The sequence below is a fragment of the Silurus aristotelis genome, assembly GCF_946808225.1.
Source record: "Silurus aristotelis genome assembly, chromosome: 1".
Classification (NCBI taxonomy): Eukaryota; Metazoa; Chordata; class Actinopteri; order Siluriformes; family Siluridae; genus Silurus; species Silurus aristotelis.
This window is the reverse complement of record NC_139574.1, coordinates 18703281-18726203: the sequence shown is the minus strand read 5'-3', so window position 1 is coordinate 18726203 and position 22923 is coordinate 18703281. Positions and strand designations below refer to the sequence as shown.

Here is a 22923-nt window from a genome sequence, read left to right as displayed (position 1 = left end):
TGCCTCTTTCACCCCAACTACCTGCATGTCTTCCCTCACCACATCCATAAACCTCCTCCTTGATCTTCCTCTTTTCCTCCTTCCTGGTGGCTCCATCCTCAGCATTCTCCTACCGATATACCCCATGTCCCTCCTCTGCACATGTCCAAACCATCTCAATTGTGCCTCCCTCACCTTGTCTCCAAAACGTCCTACATGCATTGTCCCTCTAATAAACTAATTTCTGATCCTGTCCATCCTCGTCCATCCTCGTCACTCCCAACGAAAACCTCAACATCTTCAGCTCTGCTACCTCCAGCTCCACCTCCTGTCTTTTACTCAATGCCACTGTCTCTAAACCATACATTACAGGTCTCACCACAGTACATTGATTACTTGTATGGTGTTCTAAATTACTTCATAAGCAAATTTCCTCTTCTTTATTCTGTTCTTCATACATTCCAGACTTTTCAACACACTAAGATCTTAAATCAAAGCAAATCAAATGGGAAGAATGGGAACTGCATCCTCACAGCTCTACGGTACTAGGTTTAATCATGAGCTCAGATTACTGTCTGGGTTTTTGTGTATGTCTTTAGGAAACCCAGAGTACCTGCTTGTATGCCTTAAAAACATGCCAGTAGGTAGATAGGCTGCAATAAATTGTCCATAGTAGCATGTGCTGTGCCATCCAGTGTCTCCACTCCTTATGCTCAATGTGCTAAAACAGTCTCTAAATACATCACAACCCTCACCAGGATAAAATGCTAACTGAAAGTGTGTGAACTCGAAAACACTTAAGTAATAATAAACACATAATTAGTGAAACAGGACATGGTGCAAGAGGAACCGATTGCTTTAATTTCTGTTATATTGTAGTGTTTGTGTTAGAGAGAAAAAGAAAAAAGCCTTACAGATACCAAAAAGTGGGTTCATTGTAAAGTGTAAGATTTACAGACTGCATGTTTAAGATATGTCCAATTCCAAAGAATATACAAAAGAGCTGGAGCTCAGAACAGACCTTGAAAAATAAAAATCATAGTACATCAAATCGATCTTAAAAAGGTCACAGTTTTTGCAGCTGTCTTACGCAAGCTAATTGCTTCTGAAATTAAAGGGTGTGAAAAAAAAATTTGTTCATAATAAATAAAATGCCATGTCCCACACATTCCCACAGCTTTACATACACACGAGTAGCAAACTTAAACAATAGTTGTTATACTGTGGGGACATTTTGCTGGCATGCTCTGGGTTCACTTGTTATCATGGAGGATATGGTCACTGCAGATCAATACAAAGCTGTCCTGTCTAATCATCTTTAATCCTTTGATGGAACATTTCTATAATGATAGGGAAAGTCTTTGCCAAAAATGATAACATCCTTATCCACAAAGTCTGAGGACTTTCTGCATTGTTTGATCAATATGAATATGATATGCTGTAGCCCTGATGTTTACTAGATCTCAAACTATCCAAACAGATATGGGAGAATTATTAGAGGGCGCTCTTCACTAACATCATCAAAACACCAACTGAGAGAATTTGTTTTGGAAGAATAGCATTTATTTAACCAGTACATTTCCAGGGACTTACCAAGGCACATTAAAACTGTGTTCCTATGTTATTGTTGTTTTCACCTGTCTATATCTAAAATCTTACTCATGTGTAACTATATATAATATAGCTTCACATAAAAACAATCATAAACATGAGTTTTAAAGATTCTTTAGGTAGTTAAGCTCTCTGAAGTGTTTTTACAGTATGTGAAACCTTCTTTGGTGGGAAAACTTTACTCCTTCTGCATACATATACACATTCCCACATAAATACACATCCATAAACCAGAACATAACAACATACAGAGAGAAAAAGTATAACATCATTTTAGAAAAGGCAGCGAAGTTCAGCGTCGTTGTTCATCTTCCCCGGTGAAACGGAATAAATACACCAAGATCCCAAACGAAAAGCACATGAGAAAAATGTTCAAAGCTCACTGAGCTCATATGATCCTCGAGCCCCAGAGTGGTAATTTAGAGTACGGTTTCTTCACTGTCCTCTGTGACCACGCTCAGGTGACTCTTCTTTTGTGTTGAAATGGCTCCCCAAAGACGACACACCATCCCACCTCTGTGAGTACACACCCAGAAACAATTTCTGAATGAATTCAAAGCAGCAGTGTCCCAGGAACAAACAGGTTCAACAACCAGGAAACAAAATACTACTTGTTTCACAAAGTAAAGATGGTTCTTCTGGAATGTGTGTGTTAATGTGCTTCATGTTGGTGTGACCTACACTGTCCAATTCTTACTGGGAAAATGAATGTGAATGGATGCATTTTAGAATCAGGAACACAAAGGTATGTTACAGCACATAAAATAAAGGCACCTTGTGATTAAACATTATAGTCTTATAATAAATTTTTATTTGATAGCTGTCAAACTTCGAAAGGTGTACTATGTTCTACATGTTTGTTGCTGCCAGGACTAAACTGGACAGTGGAGCTTTCACATGCCCTGTTAGTGAGCTAATGAATTAGTCGATGATTGAATTTGGCCACCACTTATAATGAAACAAGGCTGAGTTGTGAAAAAAATGCTTACTTGATGCCACAGTACTTGAGGTCATCTCTGCAGGCCATATGGAGAAGGATGTCTAACGTGAAGCTGTGAGTCACAAGCTGGACAAGAAAATTTAATTTACTTTCACACAGTAATGTTTGTCAGTGATGAGGAAAGTGCAAGAGAGACACACTCACTGTGTTTATGGTGTGCTCATCAACTGGGACGGCCTTCAGCCAGCGCACCATGGCCAGGGTCTGAGTATTTTGGCAGACGGCTTTATTATCTGCGCGGGATGATGACATGCCAGAACGTGTTAGATAGATATAATTACCTCATTCACAAGTGATTTCCGCTGACAGACATTTGAAGAGCCAGAGTGGAGGAAGAAAGAAAAGAAACGAGAGCGCTCATCTATTCGTGTGCAATGCCACCATGCCAAGAAAATGAAATGAAAAGTCACATCAATATTAGAGAAAATGTTACAGATTCTACAGAATTTCAATCCACACCCATAGCCTTTATCCATCTGTTCACTAAAAACCCATTGCCCTGTGCTTTTTTTCTACATACTGTGTTTTTTTAGGTGGGTGGGTGTTTCAAGTATATTCTGGATTTGGCAAACCCATTTCTCACTTCCTAAGAAAGTGCAAAGCAAATATCTACTGAATTCCTATTTGGAAAATCATTCAACCCAAATTCAATAAGTAAAAGCTACAAAACTGCATCACATAAAACTGTCCTTAAATGCGACTCTGTCCCCCTGTTTAAGCCAGTACATGTCCGGGCCCGGAAGTTTGAAGTTTGCTAGAGAGCATTTGGATGATCCAGAAGAGGATTGGGAGAATGTCATATGGTCAGATGAAACCAAAATAGAACTTCTTGGTAAAAACTCAACTTGATGTGTTTGGAGAAAAAAGAATGCTGAGTTGCATCCAAATAACACCATACCTACTGTGAAGCATGGGGGCGGAAACATCATGCTTTGGGACTGTTTTTCTGCAAAGGGACCAGGACGACTGATCCGTGTAAAGGAAAGAATGAATGGGGCCATGTATCGTGAGATTTTGAGTGAAAACCTCCTTCCATCAGCAAGGTCATTTAAGATGAAACGTGGCTGGGTCTTTCAGCATGACAATGATCCCAAACACACCACCCGGGCAATGAAGGAGTGGCTTCGTAAGAAGCATTTCAAGGTCCTGGAGTGGCCTAGCCAGTCTCCAGATCTCAACCCCAAAGAAAATCTTTGGAGGGAGTTGGAAATCCATGTTGCCCAGCGACAGCCCCAAAACATCACTGCTCTGGAGGAGATCTGCATGGAGGAATGGGCCAAACTACCAGCAACAGTGTGTAAAAACCTTGTGGAGACTTACAGAAACCGTTTGATCTTTGTCATTGCCAACAAAGGGTATATAAGTATTGAGATGAACTTTTGTTGTTGACCAAATACTTATTTCCCACGATAATTTGCAAATAAATTATTTAAAAATCAGACAGTGTTTTTTGGGATTTTCTTTTCTCATTTTGTCTCTCATAGTTGAAGTGTACCTATGATAAAAATTACAGGCCTCTCTTATCTTTTTAAGTGGGAGAACTTGCACAATTGGTGGCTGACTAAATACTTTTTTGCCCCACTGTATCCTTCTAAATAAAGCATGATTCACGCAACAGCTTATTGTCATTATCAGGGTGTGGCTAATGACTAATGCAATAGCCCACATTATTCGTTAGCTATACATATCAGGTTAGCAGACATGCATCAGCAAGTGAGGAAAATCCAGCTGTGCACCATTTCTTTCTCATATCTTCCAGCAGGTTCAGACAAAAGCTATCTACATACAGACATTTACTTTCGTATTATTTCATTCTGTACTTACTGTATGTATTTGAGGACGTTTCTAATATCTTAATATCTTCTAATACTGTAATTTTAATTATTGTAAAAGTTTAAAGAAAAAGAAAAAAAACTGGGGCAAAAGTAAAAAAAATATATTTTTACCACTGCTTTCTGTTGCCACTGTGACCTTTATTGTGTTTATTGCTCCTTGTACGTTCTGCAGCGAGTTCAATAAAAGTTCTTGGTACTCCTTCTCCTTCTCATTAAGCTGAGTCAGCAACCTGGAAATTAGAATGAAAGCATAGATTATATTATCATTGGGGTTCACAAACATCTATAATTTCTCACCAATGCCCTTTCGGACGTTCGGGAGCTTGCTCTCAGTGTACAAATGGAAGGGCATTTAAAGAAATACAGGTTGTCTGTTGCCCTTACAAAAAACTGGATGAAAAGAAGAGCTAGACACGTCTTTTCGAGCAGCAAAGAACAAGTTTTGTATTTGATGCATATGGTGGTGACAGTTATCTACTATAATCATCATTATCATATTTGATCACTGTAGTTCTGGGTCAAGCTGCGTAGTCACTTGAGTGGCTTTAATCCGAACTTTTTTCAGATTTTAATGAAAATACAAAGTCAGAGAATGTTCACTATTGTTTCACATGTATATATTTGTCTGCTTGATTTAAAGTTATCCAAGAACAACTTTCATATTAAAGGTGTATATTCCTCCAGCTGGATCTGTTCAGTCTTTCAAATAGTCACATCGCTATCTGTATTTTCAAACTCAGTAATAAAAAAAATTGACCCTTGTGCCCATAGAAACTCAGGAAACACTGTGAGAACTGTCAGTGTGTAATTAATAAACACTAGAAAAGCAATGCACAACAAGTTTTTTTTGATTGTGAGCTCTGAGCGTGCTCACTCACGCCCACATTAAAATAGAAAAACTCTAGTCTCAACAAAAGGCCTTATAAAATATATGAAGCTTTCTAAACAAACAAACATTCAAACAAATGGTGCATCTTCTGTTCGTATATGCATTTGTACACATTATCTGGTCAACTTAAAAAAGTGTACATGTTGTTGATATTCAAAAGTTTTTCTCTGTGAAGAAAGTAATTTTAAATTAAATTAAACAAAATAATCAGCAAGTGGGCTACCTCCTGGTTTCCTGGCACAACAAGATGAATTCCTGGGCGAGGGGGTTACAACCAGTGAGGGGGCCATTGGGCCACCTGGAACTGATGCTCTCTGGTCTGTGCTGCTGAGGTTCTTGAGATGTGCCTTTAGTTTCCCTGTGTGGCTCTTTATTTGGTTCTTTGTCCAGCTGTTCAGTTTCAGGAGAACCCTCCTCTGCCTCGAAGGATGACTGGAGCTGCAGCTTGAGCTCTGAGTGGCACACAGAAGCAGAGGGAAGTGATGCTTGAAGTTATGAAACACGTAGCGACGATTTTAGTCCTTTGTTCGAATGTGAAATATACCTGGCAGGAGCACGGTAATGGCATCTTGCACAGCCTGTCTGAGCAGGTTATCCAAAGCAAACATCCAGTGGGGTTTCACCTGCTGCTGCCGGAGCACCTTCTTTACCTGTACACAACGACATATTTAACAATGCAACATTTAGAATCCGCTCAAGAGCAAAAACAGTGGATTTAATCCCCACTTGAGTGATCAGTGCATAATGATGGTCACTTACAGCGTCCTGGAAGCTAAAGAGTGCCGCTTGCAGGCTGCAGAGAGGTACTGCATCATCATGCAGGCTAGTGCGCAACTTCTGGAGTCGGTTGGTCAGCTGCCTTCTGTCTGGGGAGCGGATGTTTTCTCGCAGACAACCAATCATATGCTTTATGTGCTCAGAGTTGATGCAGGGCTCTTCAGTCTGTAGGGCAAATGGCAAAGGCTTTCAAATACAAATTTCAATTCTATTTTATTTTGCACAATAGGCAAAACACAAAAGCCGCATGTATACAATATTTAAATACAGTATGTATACCTGTGGGAGTGATTCAGTTATATTTTGTAGTACTTCGCTGATGTAGTCAGTAAGGACACGGTGTAAAGTGTTTCTCCTCTCACTGTCTTTCCGGAGAAGGAAGAGACCAAGGTTCTCTCCTGTAGCAGAAGGACTCATCATGTCCCCCTGTGGTCCCTCTGGTGTCCTGTCTCACACACAAAAACACCACTCAGAAACACAAAAATCCTAACAAAGATCATTGAGTGATTGAAAAAAAGTCACATGCCACACTCACAGCAGGAAGTTGTTTGTGCAGGAAGGGCTCTCTGAAATGTCATTTTCTCGGAGGCAGTCGATCGTTTTACTCAGATTGAGGGAACCAGACAGCTCTGTACTATCTGTGTCCTCTACAGTCACAGTTATGGGTACAGACATGCTCCTCTGGTATTCTCCGGCTGTCAAAACCAAATTAGAAAAGCAGAATTGTCACTCATTTTCTTCCTTCCTACATTTGTTTGCTGACATATCTTTTTGTTTAGTCTTACTGGGTTGTTTAGTCGGCTTTGATTTAAATGTTGTAACTGGCTTAGGGTTTTATCCCATTTTTAAAAAAAATGTTTTTTCAAAATGTATTTTTACTGATGTCAATATGTAAGTGGATTCCCTGTTTAATAACAAACAATCTGACTAATAAACCATTTGCACTGATAAATTTCAGAGCTCGTAAATTTCAAGATCAACAGAATAAAGATATGGACAATTCTTAAAAACGCTACCGCTGAATTCTTATAAAGCCGAAGGCTAAGATACAATACAAGGTTTATCTGTGTTGTGATACAGCCTAGTTTATATTTCTTGTGCCGTGTATTTACAAGAACATGAGGTCATATTGCTCTGCTGGTCAAACAGTTGTGTACCATCAGAAGCTGCAAGTGGCAGAAATGTTTGTTCAATGAAACAGGAAATAAAAAAAAAAAAAAAAGGCTAGTGCGAATATCAACTATTAAATACAAATATGCAAAACCATCAACCTGAAGCATGACTACTTTTAGACGATTCAAAGTTGATCATTCATTATGGAATTGCATATATAATGCTGTATATATTTACAGGTAAGCATGCATTTTTGGAACCATACTGATGAAATAATAGTAGCTGGAAAAGCAGCTTTTAATTTCTATAAGCACATTTTTAAGGCCATTTTTAATTCTTTCAAAAAGCCTACATTAGAATCATTAAAAAGTGGTGCATCATTTTTGTTTTTATGCAGTCAGATAACTGGATAAGTTGACAAAATAAAACACTCAAACAATTGGTTGCTTATGCTTTCACTTCAAGGCCAGACACTTCCCTGTCCAACCAATCAATCTTGCCTGACAAGTAGCACTATAGCTCCACACCATGCCCTGCCGAGGTTCTGAAGGTGAAGTACTTGGCCCTTCTGTGTGCTTCTGTTCACTGTGTTTACCCATAAACCCCCCTATCTATGTCATGTCACAGGTATGAAACATGCTTCAATACAAAAGTATAAACCAGTGTTGATGGTTCCAAAGTCGTGCTGGCTCACCAGGGGAGATAAGCTCTCTCTCGGTTAAGATGAGTGATGGTTTGCTCCTCTTCTTAACGCTGCTCTTAAGAAAAGCATCCTTCAGCAAGTCAGATGCTATCGCCCTCTTGTCAGGATTGGGTTCAAAGCAGCGCATGAGGAAGGATTTCGCCTCCTCTGACAGGCACGCTGGCATAGTGGGGTGGATCTTAAACATGCCGACCTGTAATAAAGGCTTACTTTAATCATTCTAATCTATTCATCACATAATGAATAACTCATAATCCAGCAATGTAACAAACACATATTTGTCTCTGTTTGTGGTAATACCTTAAACATAGCAGCCTGTGGGCTACCCAGCTCATGAAAAGGCGTTTTCCCAGAAGCCATCTCTATAATGGTGCAGCCTAGAGACCAGATATCAGCCGGTTTACCATAACCCCGCGGGCCCTGATCTATAATCTCTGGAGCCATGTATTGCAGAGTACCTACAGAGTAAGCAATGAAAATAAATGGCTACATAAGTTTTCAAAGTGTTTGTAACGTGCTTAACGCACACACACAGAGGCTGGATTAAATTAAAACTATTTTTTTTAATCATTTAGCAATTATTCCAACAGAGGGCAAGACAAGTATATGAAGTAAAACAAACAAGGGGGCAGATGTGTCAGAAAGAATGATGTGTGCAATCTGAACATGAATTTGTGTGGAATTTGATTTAATCCTGATAGTGAACTTTGTTTGAGTCCACACACACACACACACACACACACACACACACACACACACACACACACACATAAACAAAAAAGTAATGTTAATGAAAAGTCATTTAAAGATAAAGGTCACCTGTAAAGGTTTCTGTACAAGGGTTGATTCCTGCTAGTCTTTTAGATGTTCCAAAATCAGATATCTTGAGTACACCACTATACGTGTTGATGAGTACATTATCACCCTAGTGGAAGAATTATAGAAATAAACAATATTTGAATACACATGTTCATACATCAGACTTGCTCTAAACATTAATTCAATATGTACCTTAATATCTCTGTGAACTATTTGGTTATCATGCAGGTATTTCAGTCCCTCCAAAACCTGCTTGGTGTAGAAGACAATAGTGGGCTCATTGTCTTTAAGAGGACCCCACTTTGACCTTAAGAGTGAAGACAGGCTTCCTGTAGAAACAAAAGAAAAGTAGTTTGTTCTTTTTTTGGCTAAGTTAGGTATAGGCTCTGTGTGCACGTGCGTGTGCATGTTGCGTTATTAGAGCAAAAGCATTTCTGGAATGACAGAAATCCTCCCTCACACGCACACACTTGAAAGACGTTCCCGGTGACCATGAAAATCTGGTATGAAGCGTAATGTTGGTTGACGTTATAACAGTGAGTAGGGTGGAGCATTTTTACCTCCTGGCACTTCCTCCATGAAAATCTTGATGAAGCCTCCCTCGCTGACGGAGCCCAGGTACTGCACAATGTTGCGATGCTTCAGTCTCTTGTGCAAGGCGATCTCTTCATGGAGAGGCTGAGAGTAACTGGGACACACAAATAAATGCAAAAGTGTAGGGAGAGAGAGGGAAAAAAGAAGTTATAATGCTTGATAAACAAAATTCTGAACAGGCTTCAGTTTCTCAAGCAGGAAATGATCATATGTTTTCCAGTAATTAAACACTGCCGAAAAAAAAAAAAAAAAAACTGCACATGGTATCTAACCAATTCATTCCAATGTCCAACGAGATGAAAATTGGGAGGGAAAAAAGGTCTGCCCATACGTGCTGTCTTTCTCTGGAATCTCCTTGATGGCGATGCGCACTTGATTGCTCAAGTCTCGTCCAGCATACACCACTCCATATGTTCCTCTCCCCAACACCACCTTCTCTCCATTCTCTCCTTTCTCATACATGTACTGAGGGAAATATAGCACACTGAAGTCACAAGGTGTTGAGCAGGGACTGAAAATTTGTATAAGGAAATAACACGCCAGACCACGTATTGTAAGTTGGAGTGAAGCACAATCCTGCACAAAGAGGTTATTTTTGTATAACTGTGCACTATTCTGCTTATATATAGATACATCATGTATTTGAAGCGACATTTAATGTTGTGGAGCATCAAAAGAAAGCTTAGTACCTGTTATTGCTTATATTACAGCATTCAGCCCCCCTGTTTTACATCCCTCTCCCTCTCTCTATATCTCTCTCTCAGTTAAAAGACAATATAAGTAGATTCAACAAATCTATTCCTTCGTGTTGGTTATTTGTATACCTGGAATACCATTAAATACACCATAGCTTAGACAGGTAAAGTAAAATTAGCATTAATTAGCTTGTTACAAAGGCACCCGTCAAGCTGTGAAATATATAGGCAGCAAGTGAACAGTCGATTTGTCAAAGCGTATTTGTTTGAAGCTGGACAAATAAGCAAACATAAGGATCTGAACAATTACTTCAAATACTAGTACTGACCTCTAACAGTCCTCCACTGTCTGAGCTGGAGTCATCCCCAGCACCCTCTGGCTGACAGATTAGAGAGTTCACCAGCTCACAGAATCTGAATAAAGAAAGTCACACTCACGTGAACACATTAGAAACCCCAGAAATGTAAACAAAATTAATGGGTTTCTTCAAATCTTTTTTAGTTATTGTTTAAATACACGCCAAAAAAGACAAACATGATCGCACTGACTTGCGCCAGGCTTTTAAAGAAATCAGGCCAAAAAACACTTTAAAAAAGGACCTTTTTCATTACTAAGACGTGACAGACGTTACAAGCCAATAAAGAAAAAAAATCCTGGGTGTAATTTTCCTGGTTGATACTCTTTAACTCAAACTGATTCCATTCAAGTCTGATTTTGGCTGAAATGTATGAGAAAAACAGGGTCCCACCCTTCAGCTTTTGTTGGCACTCACCCTTTGCAGTGCAGATCGCTTGGGAAGTACAGCTGGAAGTCATCGGAGTTGTAAAGCACATACAGGAAACAGCTCCGCTCATCAAATTTAGAAATGCTAAAAGTGGTAACATGTCAGAGCTTGTAATATATATAGCATACACATCAGCATTTCTCTCCAAGCATCTATTATAAAGAGGAAGCATGAATAAATCCTGCTTCACAGAATGCTAGACTTTAACAACACTGCTTTCAGTGTAATATTTGTGCAAAAACAATCAATACCCTAAGCAAACATCAATAAGAAAAGTATTGTCAAACTGCATGACAAAATCTTAGAATTTATAACAAGATCAATACGGAGATTCTACAATGTACACAACATTTATACCCAAATAATTGAAGCTGGCCTTGATGGCCACTTACAGAATAGAATAGTAGAATACAGAAACAAGCAGACAGAACTATAAACACAGCCTGTGTTCCAGAGTTAATGATGAGGTCTGAACCCATGATAACTAGCTGCCAAACCCAGCAAGTGATTTGTGTTGCAAAAATGTAGTTAGAAAATGAGCCACCTGCAGCACTGAATCCTAAATGAACAACTAAAATAGAGGGGACGTCCACAATGATGTCGACCTGCAGCCAGTCATTACTCAAAAAATGTAACTGGCAGATACAAAAATAAATCAGGAAATGAGTAGTAGAGACAGAGAGACGGGTGTGGGGGGTTAGAGGCAGGAAAGAGAGAAAGAAAAAGAGTGTGTTTGAGAGAGTGAGAAAGAGAGAGAGAGAGAGAGAGAGAGAGAGAGAGAGAGAGAGAGAGAGAGAGAGAGAGAGAGAAAGAGAAAGAGAAAGAGAGAGTGTTTATACCTCACTCCACGAATTGCTGATGCAGGAAATGTCCACTCATGTAGGCCTATCTAAATGAGGCAAGACAATCGAACATGACTATTCATGTGTAAAAGGACACACAAACACACTTTTAGAGACAGACTATGCATAAAGTGTACAAAGCATTTCATGTGTATGGCACGACATTGTGAGACACATTCAAACGGTCTAACAATAAACAATAGAGTATAATTTTTTTGGATGAACCTGCTTTCTTGTTCTTGCATAAGTAACACCCAAAGGCGGTCGCTATTCGTGTTCAACACAGTGCTGCTCCAGCCGCTTGGGTGTAAACTTCACACTAATGTGTCACATTACAAATAGTACAACTAAACCCCAGCAGTGGTAACTGCGATAAACAGGTATGCTTTACACACTGATCAGTAAAGCCTCCATTCTTCGATTTCTTTAATTATTTACACATCCTGTTAATAATTCAGTATTATCACCAGTGCCATTCACAGAAGAAGTTTATCTGAGTTATCTGAGTAGACGAGCACATGCAGCCTGGTGTGTACCTGTGGTGGCGTGAGGTGTCTCAGGTGCACTGTGCGGTTCTTGTCCTCCTCATTCACGCTCAATATGCTGGGCTGGAATATTTTACTAGGCTCTAGGATCAGGACCTGCAGGGACAACCATTACAGACCATTACAGAAGTGCTTGAGTGGAGATTTTTACAAACTTCTGACAAACTTTACAGCTTTGACCTATACACTGCTTCTGCTCAGAGTTTCCAGACTGCTGACTCACTTTCGGCTGCAAAAAATTGGTCACACATAAATATGCTGAAGATTTGCACTTCCTAAATAGAACCTATTGCCAAATCTCACTATAGATTTAGTGGATAATCTCTCCAGGTACTGCAAATTAATAGTCCTTTCCTTTACAGTACATTCTTAGTGAACATCTTTTGGGGAGCCTTTTGAAAGAAAATCGGTTCCATTTTCTTCTTCATCTTGTTTTTTATCCTGGTTTTCTTCGTGACGATGTTTATAGTTACATAGAATATTAAAATAGAATTGAAGAGAATGTACTCGTACCGGGCAGCGTGCTGTGGAAATAGTAGGTTTGCATGCTTGCATGTGAAGCTCCATCCAAAAGTCCACAACTTCCTGTTTGGGGTGCTTCACTTCTGGTGGCTTGGCAAACTGTTTGTACAGAATGTATGTCTCCATGACTGATCCGACATACCTGTAAGAAATTTCCCCAAGGCAAAATAATACACAAAATGTTATTCTCACACATGATAAGTGATAAAGTTCTAAAAGGACATGAGAAGACATTTACCACATTGGTGCTTTGAGACGGTAAAGTTTTTCTGAGGCGTCTATTACTTTCTTGTGCTCGTTGGCCAAAATCCCAGCCCCAAGGTAGAAACCTACATCCCAGTAATCATGCATCTTCTCCAAACTGCCCTTCCTCCCGAGCAAACTGCTAAGCGTGACGCCTTTCCCCCAGGACAAAAAAGAAAGCATAACAATAGACAGCTTTAGTTTCAGAGAAATCTGCTAACATTTATTCACAAAACCGGTTATAAGTATTTAAATACAAGTTCAGTTTAGAAATCAAACCGGGAGGCAAAAAAGTCAAACGGTATAAGTTCAACCCAAAACTTTACTGTTTCCTTAAATGGAGACAACGGTATAAACATACCAGTCTTTCTCAGCTGAACAGAAGAATCAAATTCATGGCCGGCTGCCATAAGAAGTACCACGTTGTTAATGCCCGAGTGCAGTGAGGGCTCCATTTTAAACGCCCTACCATACCTTGGGTACAAAGAATCAAAACTGAGATGTAACAGCTTTCCGAAAAACAGGAGAATCACAAGATTAGACAAATACTATTATTTTTTATCAACAACAGAATGGCCATTTGAGATAAGGCTCTCTCGGAACACTTCTAAGCATTGTCTAGTGCTTTAGCCATGAAATATGCAAAGTATTAATTACACAGAATGGCAGTCAAAACCAAAACAAAAGGCATGCATGTGAATACTGGGAAACCACAGTATTGTGTTCATGGGTAGGCTTACAAACATTGTATCTGTTTTTCCATTCATTTGATTGGAGTGAAAATTAAAGACTGCTGTCTTGTAAAGGCAGAAATCGGCATCTGAATTACCGTGGTCGAGCTGCAAACCAGGAGAGGTTTTAAAAGCTTATAAAGTTCAAAAACTGACCATTAGTTAGCACCTCTGGCTTTCTTATGTACCCGCATGGCTTGCATAGAAAACTCCTTTATAGCCAATCACAGAGATTTATGTAAATGATTTGGCTGAAGGGCTTAAAACATTTGCTAAGACAAGGGCATTCACAGACTTCAGCAGAATTTACATTCAATTTCATTGAAGTTAAGATGGCTTGTTTAAAAAGGTTTATAAAAAAAACAATGAGTGCAAAACAGTAAATATGAGTGGACAGGAAAGTCTGTGCTTATTCTCCCCATGTCAAATTCAAAATAGATGTACCACAATAATAACCACTTTGAATTGCCTTATTTTTTAACCATTAACCATGGAAATGACTTAAAAGATGGATTTAAGCATATTTGTTGTTTATCCTGACATATACACATGGTATTGTATGTAGCTGGAGTAAGAATGTGGAGTAGGATGTGAGAGGGTTTGTGGATGGGAACTGGGTGAAGTCTCTCACCAGTAGCAGGCCTGATCACGGCAGTATTCATCCTTAAAGCCGGAACTCAGGAACATGTCCTTATAAATTCGTCCACAGAGACAGTACACGTCGGAGGCCACTGGCTCACCTGACTCTAGCACAGGCAGAATAACTGACAGGGCTTTCTCGCGATCACCTGGGCAATTCCTCCTACACGGATTAACCAAACGTACATGTCCAATGTAAAAATAGCCCAGAGTAGTCATGATTGTGACGTCCATGTGTAACAAGTAAATACGAACGCTTACCTATTCAAAGCAAATATGTACTGAAACTTGATATTTGGCTGTGCAGCCACCGCACACATGGGCAGGTCAGTCAGGGTTTCCACCAGAATAATTATGGAATTGTAATCCTGTGAAAGTGTCCAATATTAAACAACAATCAATCAGTTACTTATTTTACAGGCAGCTATTACAGTGACTGATATGTTTGCCAATTAAAGACCACAATACGCTTGAACTGTTTTGCTACATTACTTTATGCATCATTTGCACTGGATCCTGGCTTCCAATTTAATAGCATTAATCCAGAGTAGGAAGCTTACTGGTCCAGAGTGCTACAATGGCAATATAAATGTAATATTTAAAACTGTTTGGTGACATTTTATGTTGAGGATGAATGGATTGTTCACTAATACAAAGGATATTAAATTAAGCCATTAAGTTAATAAATAGCAGCAACACAAACTTGAAGAAGTCTGATTTGTTTGTTATAAGGATGACAACAATAGGGATTGAGTGATACTCAAGAACCCTGATATCGGTTTTGTGTGTAAAACAGGAACGAGGGCATTACATAAAGCAGAAACAAATCCAGGCATGACTGGTTATAACACATAACCAGAATGCAAACCGGTCAGTATGATTGATTGATTGATTGATTGATTGATTGATTGACACTTTATTCATCCAAATAGGAAATTTACAGCTGGGAAATTCAATAGAAAATTCATACCCACGCGCGTGCGCGCACACACACACGCACACACACACACACACACACACACACACACACACACACACACCATGTCTGACCTGGATATCACGGTAAGACAGCAAGAGGCTCATCACTATATCAGGGCTGAGAAGCTCCACAGTGTCCAGGCGTTTCTGGATTCGATTTAGTTCCTGGCTCAAGGATTCCCCACTGAAACGATCACGTGCCATTCGGATCTCCCGCCGGATCGATTCATGGACATACTCACTAGAAAACAGTTCAAGTGAGTAACTTGTGGAATTATAGCAGCATGAAGTAGCCTGACAGAGCGCTACACTAGGGTCAACAGTTTGTGGACACCTGACCATAACACACAGACACACACATTGCATTGTACTGTAAATATTGTATAGATTTCATGCTGAGGTATTACAATTTCCCTACCATAGAACTAATGGTTCTTACACGTTTCAGCACGACATGCCCCTTTGTGCACAAAATAAGCTACACCTCATGTCTCCTCGAGGTTATACCCCAACAACTCTATCAGAAATCAGTGTGACTGTATCCCCGAACACAAATTCCCACATCATTCCAAAATCTAGCTTTAAGCTTTTTCAGAAAAGTGGAGGCTGTTAAAGCCCCAGACGGTGAAACAAGTCCATAATAATGGCCATGGCTATGGAATGATGTTCAATAATCACATGTGGGTTTGACAGACATCACAGTCAAAAAGTGTCCACATGCTTTAGACCATATAAAAGTATATTCTCATCAAAGCGATCCATAGTACTAACATGATTTAGTGGGATAATTTCTGGATTGCTTTAAATAACTGCTGAGGGCTATGATAACAATAATAAGACGATTTTCAAAAGATTTCACAAAAGCAAAGTTCTATTTTTTGTTTTGACTGTGTTGTGTTATGTAATGATTCCTTTTAATGAAGAATTCAGGTTTTCTGGGGGGAAAAAGCTTGAAAATCTTTCAATGTGATTTTGAAATATTGAAACGTTTTAAATAACAAGTCATCAAATAAAAAAATTAAAAAATTAAGATGGTACATGACAATTATGTATACGTCACAATGTTGTCACCCAACATAAGACAAGCAGCCAACATATATAAAATGAATCAAAAATTTAAATCCTATAAAAGTATAATTGAAATACACTACAAATATGAATGTTAGTAGGAATGGTCAATACCGAAAATGTACGTCGATGAATGTCACATTTCAACATAATCATTTTAGCTGGTTCAGCCCTACCACTAACCTTGCGTGGACGTGCACATTCTCGAACAGCTTGACCAGTTGCTCCACTAACGGTGTCAGAAGAGGCTCGATGTCAAAGCTAGGCTGCAGGATCTCTGTGATTCCCCGCATTAAAGTCGCATCACAGGCAAACACATTTCCTTGAGGCGACACCATGTAAGATATGAAGGTGTAGCTCCCACACTGCTCCTGTTTAAGACATGTTCAATTCATCAAAAATAATAAACAAATTCATTTGTAACCTTTTTAGAATTTTGGAGCTTGTTTTGAAAAGGTCAATTCATTGCAATGTCTGACCAATCAAATACTCTTATGACCAAAATACATATAACAAACCACATAATATATATATATATATATATATATATAATAAAAGATTTATGATCAAACTCTTGATGTCACTCAAATGAGGATGGGTTCCCCTTCTGAGTCTGGTTCCTCTCAAGGTTTCTTCCTCACAACATCTAGGGGAGTTTTTCCTTGCCACAGTCGCCATGGCTGCTCATCAGGGATAAATGCACACCATTCACCTTAACTGTTGATTTCTGTAAAGCTGCTTTAAGACAATGTCTCAAAATAAAAATAAAATTGACTTGACTTGACTATATGAAATGTCAGTATACTTGGGTAAACCTCACTGCGTATTTACACTCATGGGTTGGTTTATGAGAGAGAAAACTGTTACTATGCACAGTGTGTCTGCTTGTGCAGCCTGTTCATCAGAGAAAGAAATCCCATCACAGGACCACCAACGACTAAATATTATTTAAGGGTAATTTTCAGCATTTGGCTGAACAACCGAAATAGATTCGGACCAAAAATATCCAGTCAGCAAAATGAAGGGCTGAAGTATGATTAACATTAAAGTGCAGATGGTAAAAATGAGATATTGTGTGCTGTATACTTGCAGAGTTGACCAACATGGCTAGAGGTGCATAACGTTTAAAAAAATAAATAAATAAACACCGTTACTACTATGTCCGAGCCGTGCCGAGAATATCTTAACCTGGCCAGCAGTGCTTCTATGCTAAACCCTTACCACTGACATTCATCTTCAGGAACTGCTTTATTCTGGTTAGAGGTTTGCTTAACCTTTAGCATGTCCCAGGAATTCTGTTGGTGTTAAGCAAGAATACATAATGGAATGACAGAAGTCCATCACAGGGCAGGATACACATTCACACCAAGGGATGAGATAACACAGGAGGTGGACAGAAAAACCTGAAAGGAAACTCGCAACCAGCACGTGGCGAGCAAACAAAACTTCAAACACAGGACCAAAGCAGAGAGCTTGCACCAGTGACATGCTGCACCCCCATGCCACAACCTGATCAATGGAAACTATATAAACACATCCTGCACAGCAACACATTGTGCAAACACCACTTGACTGCAACCACAAGTGGATCAACAGAGTAGGTGGATCTGATCAGAACATTAAAAAAGAAATAGCTGCTGCACACGATTCTGATCTGAACATCATGTAGTAAAGCCCACCTTTAGAAGCTGCAGGTCACTTTCTTGCTTGTTGCAGTATAATATGATGTTATTGGTCATGCTGAAGCTCTCTCGGACACCGAGGTGATAAAAGAGAGAGGGCTGGCTGAGAGAATGACTCATCTCAACTATGGCAACATCTGCAGTAACAAGAAAAACAGCAGAAGGCAATGTTTAGGGGGGGAAACTGTCAGTAGGCTTGGGGGGATATATTACAATGCTGTGGAATGCCAATTCCAAGACATGGTTCTCTGCGTGCCTTAACTTGCCTGCGTTGTAGAAAGTATCCAGAGTGTCGGCCGTGGCGTGGGCAATCGACTCAAACGGGACGGTCTGGAGCTCGGCATGGGAATCCGCGCAGGCTTCCTTGACGCAGCGCAGTGACAGATGTTCCTCCGTGTGCGGCACCGAGGCGTCTTCCACCACCACGTAGACCACAGAGAGCGCGCGGCTGCGACTGCGTGGAGAAGTCACGCTCTTGTTCGCGCTGAGCTCCAGAGCCAGAGCGTCCTGCCATAAACTTCCAGCCGAAACTCGGACAGAGTTTCTTCTTTTCACCTCGTGCAGGCTCATGCGCCTGCGCTCGCTCGTGTACATCGTCTTGTCCTTTCCCTTTCCCACGCTCAAGAGTCAAACCGCATGATTTCTGAACGCTTCGGGTTTCGCGTACCTGGACCGCGGATACGACGCTGTCGCCCCATTCACGCAGGTGATACAGAGTGGGCGTGGCTTCTCCCTTCGTCTCGTCTCACCGTCGGACGTGTCAACATCCCCCGCCCACTTACGCTATCGCGTTGCGCCAGATGTGGGAGCGCCATCTGGAGTTGACGTATCACTGGAAATGCATTCTAACTTTCTAAAAAAAAAAAAAAACCTTTTTTTCCCCCACCACAGCAGACCAGTTCCACACAAGACCAATTTCCCACGGACCGGGAGGGCTGTTCTTATCCCAGGCATAGCTTAATATAATAAAGTGCATATCATATTACAATTACATATTATATCATTTAATTATTACATATATAATGAAAATGGAACTCATCGAGCTTCATTTATTGATGCAAATAAAAATGTAGGAAGTGTGTGAAAATCGCCTAAGCAGAAGTGGTCATAACAAAAAAAAAAAAAAAACACCTTGCAGACAATAAACATTAAAATTATAATTGTTTCTGTGCAACCCAGTGACAAATCATCCACAATTCGGCCCGGTGATTGGGGACCCCTGTTCTAGGCCTCTGGGGTGTTACAGCTTTTGCCTGCAAGCTCTTAGTGTAGGTTGGAGAAGCTCATCTGTCATCTAACAGCCTCAGTTCATATGAATGTGATGGTGCAAAGTTCAGATTCAACTCACAGACCATGATACAATCCTGCCCACAGTATTATGAAGCCGTGATCTGTTCTTGTGCAATGAATGTCAGAACAACCACAGATCTTTGTACACTTTTTGGTACATGGCAGCGGTTGACGAATTAAAATGAATTGCCAACAACAGTGGTAGACAATAAGGAAGTATTTACTATTTTCTTTAGTATTTTATTTGAACTCAACCTTCTAGTAACTTTAACCACTGAAACACCGTTTCCTTAGAGGCCCCTGCTGAACCCTACAACACAGTATTTCTTTGTGTTAAGAAGCTCTAAGAGGAATCCTTTCAGAAAGCTAAAAACTCTTAACTATTAAATGAAAAATAAAGCAAGCTTCTTCAAGCTAGACTGAGCCTCAAATAAATAAATATCAGACGGCTTGTGCTATAAACTTCATTGAGGTAGGAACTGGGCATTCCTTTAATTCTACTAGGCCTACTATACCCAAACTAGGTCCTGTAGGCCAAAGGTGGCCTGTGGTGACTTTTGATTTCCTGAAATCTCCTATAAAGAAAAAACCTTAGATAAATTAGGACCAACTTAAAATATAGAATTGTATATTATAAAGTTAAAAGCTTATATACAGTCAACATTGAATTTAAATCAGCACACAGTTTTGTTTTTCTAAAGTTGTTTGTCATTTGTACTTTGTAAAAGATTTTACTTAATAGCCTATTAGGTAAATTATTATTATTATTATTATTATTATTATTATTATTATTATTAATAAAATAATTTGACCATCCTTTTGCATGCCCTTAAATGCACTAATCAGTCATAAAAGTAATCTTTGAAAACTCTTCCTATTGGCCGCTATTATCCTTTAACCGCTGCCAATAGGGGTTGCCACAGTAGATCATTGTTTCACATATTTGATTTGGCACAGGTTGTATGCTGGATGTCCTTACCAACACAACCTTCCGATTTTGTTCAGGCTTGAGACTAGCATAGAGAGTGCACTGGTTAGCACAAACCCCCAATAGCTGGGTTTGTTTCCTGCCCAGGAATCATACCCAGGTTGCAGGAAAGAAAGCACAGTATCTAGACTACCAGGGAACAAAACACTTCCTCTGTATGTGCGCTACTAAAAATCTAATAAAAATATTACTCGCACAAACCTGTAATTTCTCCAGGCCATGTACTGTTCCTGAATCAGGAAATGGGCAAATAAAAAACACTGCAATCAACTTACATGCCAGGCACTTCAATTTGAATGTCTCCTTCTGGGAGATTCTGCAAATAAAACCGATTCACTAACTGATCTTTATATAAAATTATATATATATATATATATATATATATATATATATATATATATATATATATATATAAGGGATGCACCAAATTTTTGGCCGAAAATGGCCCAAAAGTGAAAGACTTTGATCACCGAAAAAACACGAAACGACCGAAACGTTTGTTGTGATGATGCAAACAGAAACCGTTGCCTGCACGTGCTTGTCTAAAGCAACATGTCTGCGGGTTGGACGTATTTTAGTATATCTTAGAAAGACCCACGGATAGCGATTTGCAAAACATGTAATGGCGAAATTTCAAGATGGGGTGCGTCGGCAAAAACTTTCTCCACGACGGGTTTAATTTATCACCTGAAATCCAAACATCCCGATCGCTATGCTGAATATGAGAGGAACCGCGGCACAGAAAAGCAAAACCCCTCCGAGCATGCGCACTCCGTCTGTGGCGGACGTTTTTGAAAAGGCAGGAAGTTTCCCAGTGATATTGTTGTATTGTTGTATCTTTAAGCAGTTGCACTTGTTCTGAATGCACTTTGTTTTTATGAAAGAACATATTTAATTTTACAACCTTTCAGCAGGCCAGAGGGCCTGTACATTATTATTTTATGAACACATGAGTGCATTTAAGTTAAACATTTAAGTTTAAATTTAAATTTATTTTATCCTGTGCATTGTTGCAATGTGCTATTAATAAATATTTTCATAATTTGTAATTGATTTATTCTTTGAAACTTTAATATTGATTTATGCAATTGAAATGCCTTGATTTAAGTAAGTTTAGTACACAGTCATAGCCATAATTGCAATGGTAATAATAATTGGCACAATTTCTTTCGGTGTTTTGGTTTTCGGCCTTGCTTTCCTCTTTTTCGGTTTTCGGTTTCGGCCAAGAATTTTCATTTCCCTAATATATATATATATATATATATATATATATATATATATTATTATTATTGTTATGAAATTATTATTTCATTTCCCTAATATATATATATATATAGGTTGTAAAATTAAATATGTTCTTTCATAAAAACAAAGTGCATTCAGAACAAGTGCAACTGCTTAAAGATATATATATATATATATCTTTGAGTATATATATATATATATATATATATATATATATATATATATATATATATATATATATACTCACCGGCCACTTTATTAGGTACACATATCCAACAGCAGGTTACCGCAAATTTCTAATCAGCCAATCACATGGCAGCAACTCAATGCATTTATGCATGTAGACATGGTCAATACGATCTGCTGCAGTTCAAACTGAGCATCAGAACTGGGAAGAAAGGTGGTTTAAGTGACTTTGAATGTGGCATGGTTGTTGGTGCCAGACCGGCTGGTCTGAGTATTTCAGAAACTGCTGATCTACTGGGATTTTCACGCACAACCATCTCTAGGGTTTACAGTGAATGGTCCGAAAGAGAAAATATCCAGTGAGCGGCAGTTCTGTGGGCGCGAATGCCTTGTTGATGCCAGAGGTCAGAGGAAAATGGCCAGACTGGTTTGAGCTAATAGAAAGGCAACAGTAACTCAAATAACCACTCGTTACAACCGAGGTATGCAGAAGAGCATCTCTGAACGCACAACACGTCGAACCTTGAGGCGAATGGGCTACAGCAGCAGAAGACCACACCGGGTGCCACTCCTGACAGCTAAGAACAGGAAACTGAGGCTACAATTTGCACAGGCTCACCAAAATTGGACAATAGAAGATTAGAAAAACGTTGCCTGGTCTGATGAGTCTCGATTTCTGCTGCGACATTCTGATGGTAGGGTCAGAATTTGGCGTCAACAACATGAAAGCATGGATCCATCCTGCCTTGTATCAACGGTTCAGGCTGGTGGTGGTGGTGGTGTAATGGTGTGGGGGATATTTTCTTGGCATATTTTCTTTGGGCCCATTAGTACCAATTGAGCATCGTGTCAACACCACAGCCTACCTGAGTATTGTTGCTGACCATGTCCATCCCTTTTTGACCACAGTGTACCCATGTTCTGATGGCTACTTCCAGCAGGATAACGCGCCATGTCATAAAGTGCAAATCATCTCAGACTGGTTTCTTGAACATGACAATAAGTTCACTGTACTCAAATGGCCTCCACAGTCACCAGATCTCAATCCAATAAAGCACCTTTGGGATGTGGTGGAACAGGAGATTCGCATCATGGATGTGCAGCCGACAAATCTGCAGCAACTGCGTGATGCTATTATGTCAATATGGACCAAAATCTCTGAGG

At 39.5% G+C, this 22923-nt stretch overlaps 1 protein-coding gene across 1 annotated transcript; it reads right to left on the bottom strand.

Moving 5' to 3' along the window:
• Positions 1-820: 820 nt before the first annotated feature.
• Positions 821-18904, bottom strand: LOC310730970 (mitogen-activated protein kinase kinase kinase 5). Its single transcript, XM_083550215.1, has 28 exons — positions 18317-18904; positions 18048-18187; positions 16552-16739; positions 15373-15541; positions 14584-14690; positions 14315-14485; positions 13314-13426; positions 12948-13107; positions 12701-12851; positions 12179-12283; positions 11640-11689; positions 10789-10884; positions 10345-10429; positions 9652-9785; positions 9287-9414; positions 8919-9055; positions 8727-8832; positions 8208-8365; positions 7899-8100; positions 6627-6786; positions 6371-6536; positions 6074-6256; positions 5859-5964; positions 5538-5766; positions 4537-4655; positions 2735-2823; positions 2580-2656; positions 821-2106 (listed from the first exon to the last, which is right to left on the bottom strand). The coding sequence occupies exons 1-28, from the start codon at positions 18642-18644 to the stop codon at positions 2010-2012; spliced, it is 3954 nt and encodes a 1317-aa protein (XP_083406341.1). The 5' UTR covers positions 18645-18904; the 3' UTR covers positions 821-2009.
• Positions 18905-22923: the final 4019 nt, after the last annotated feature.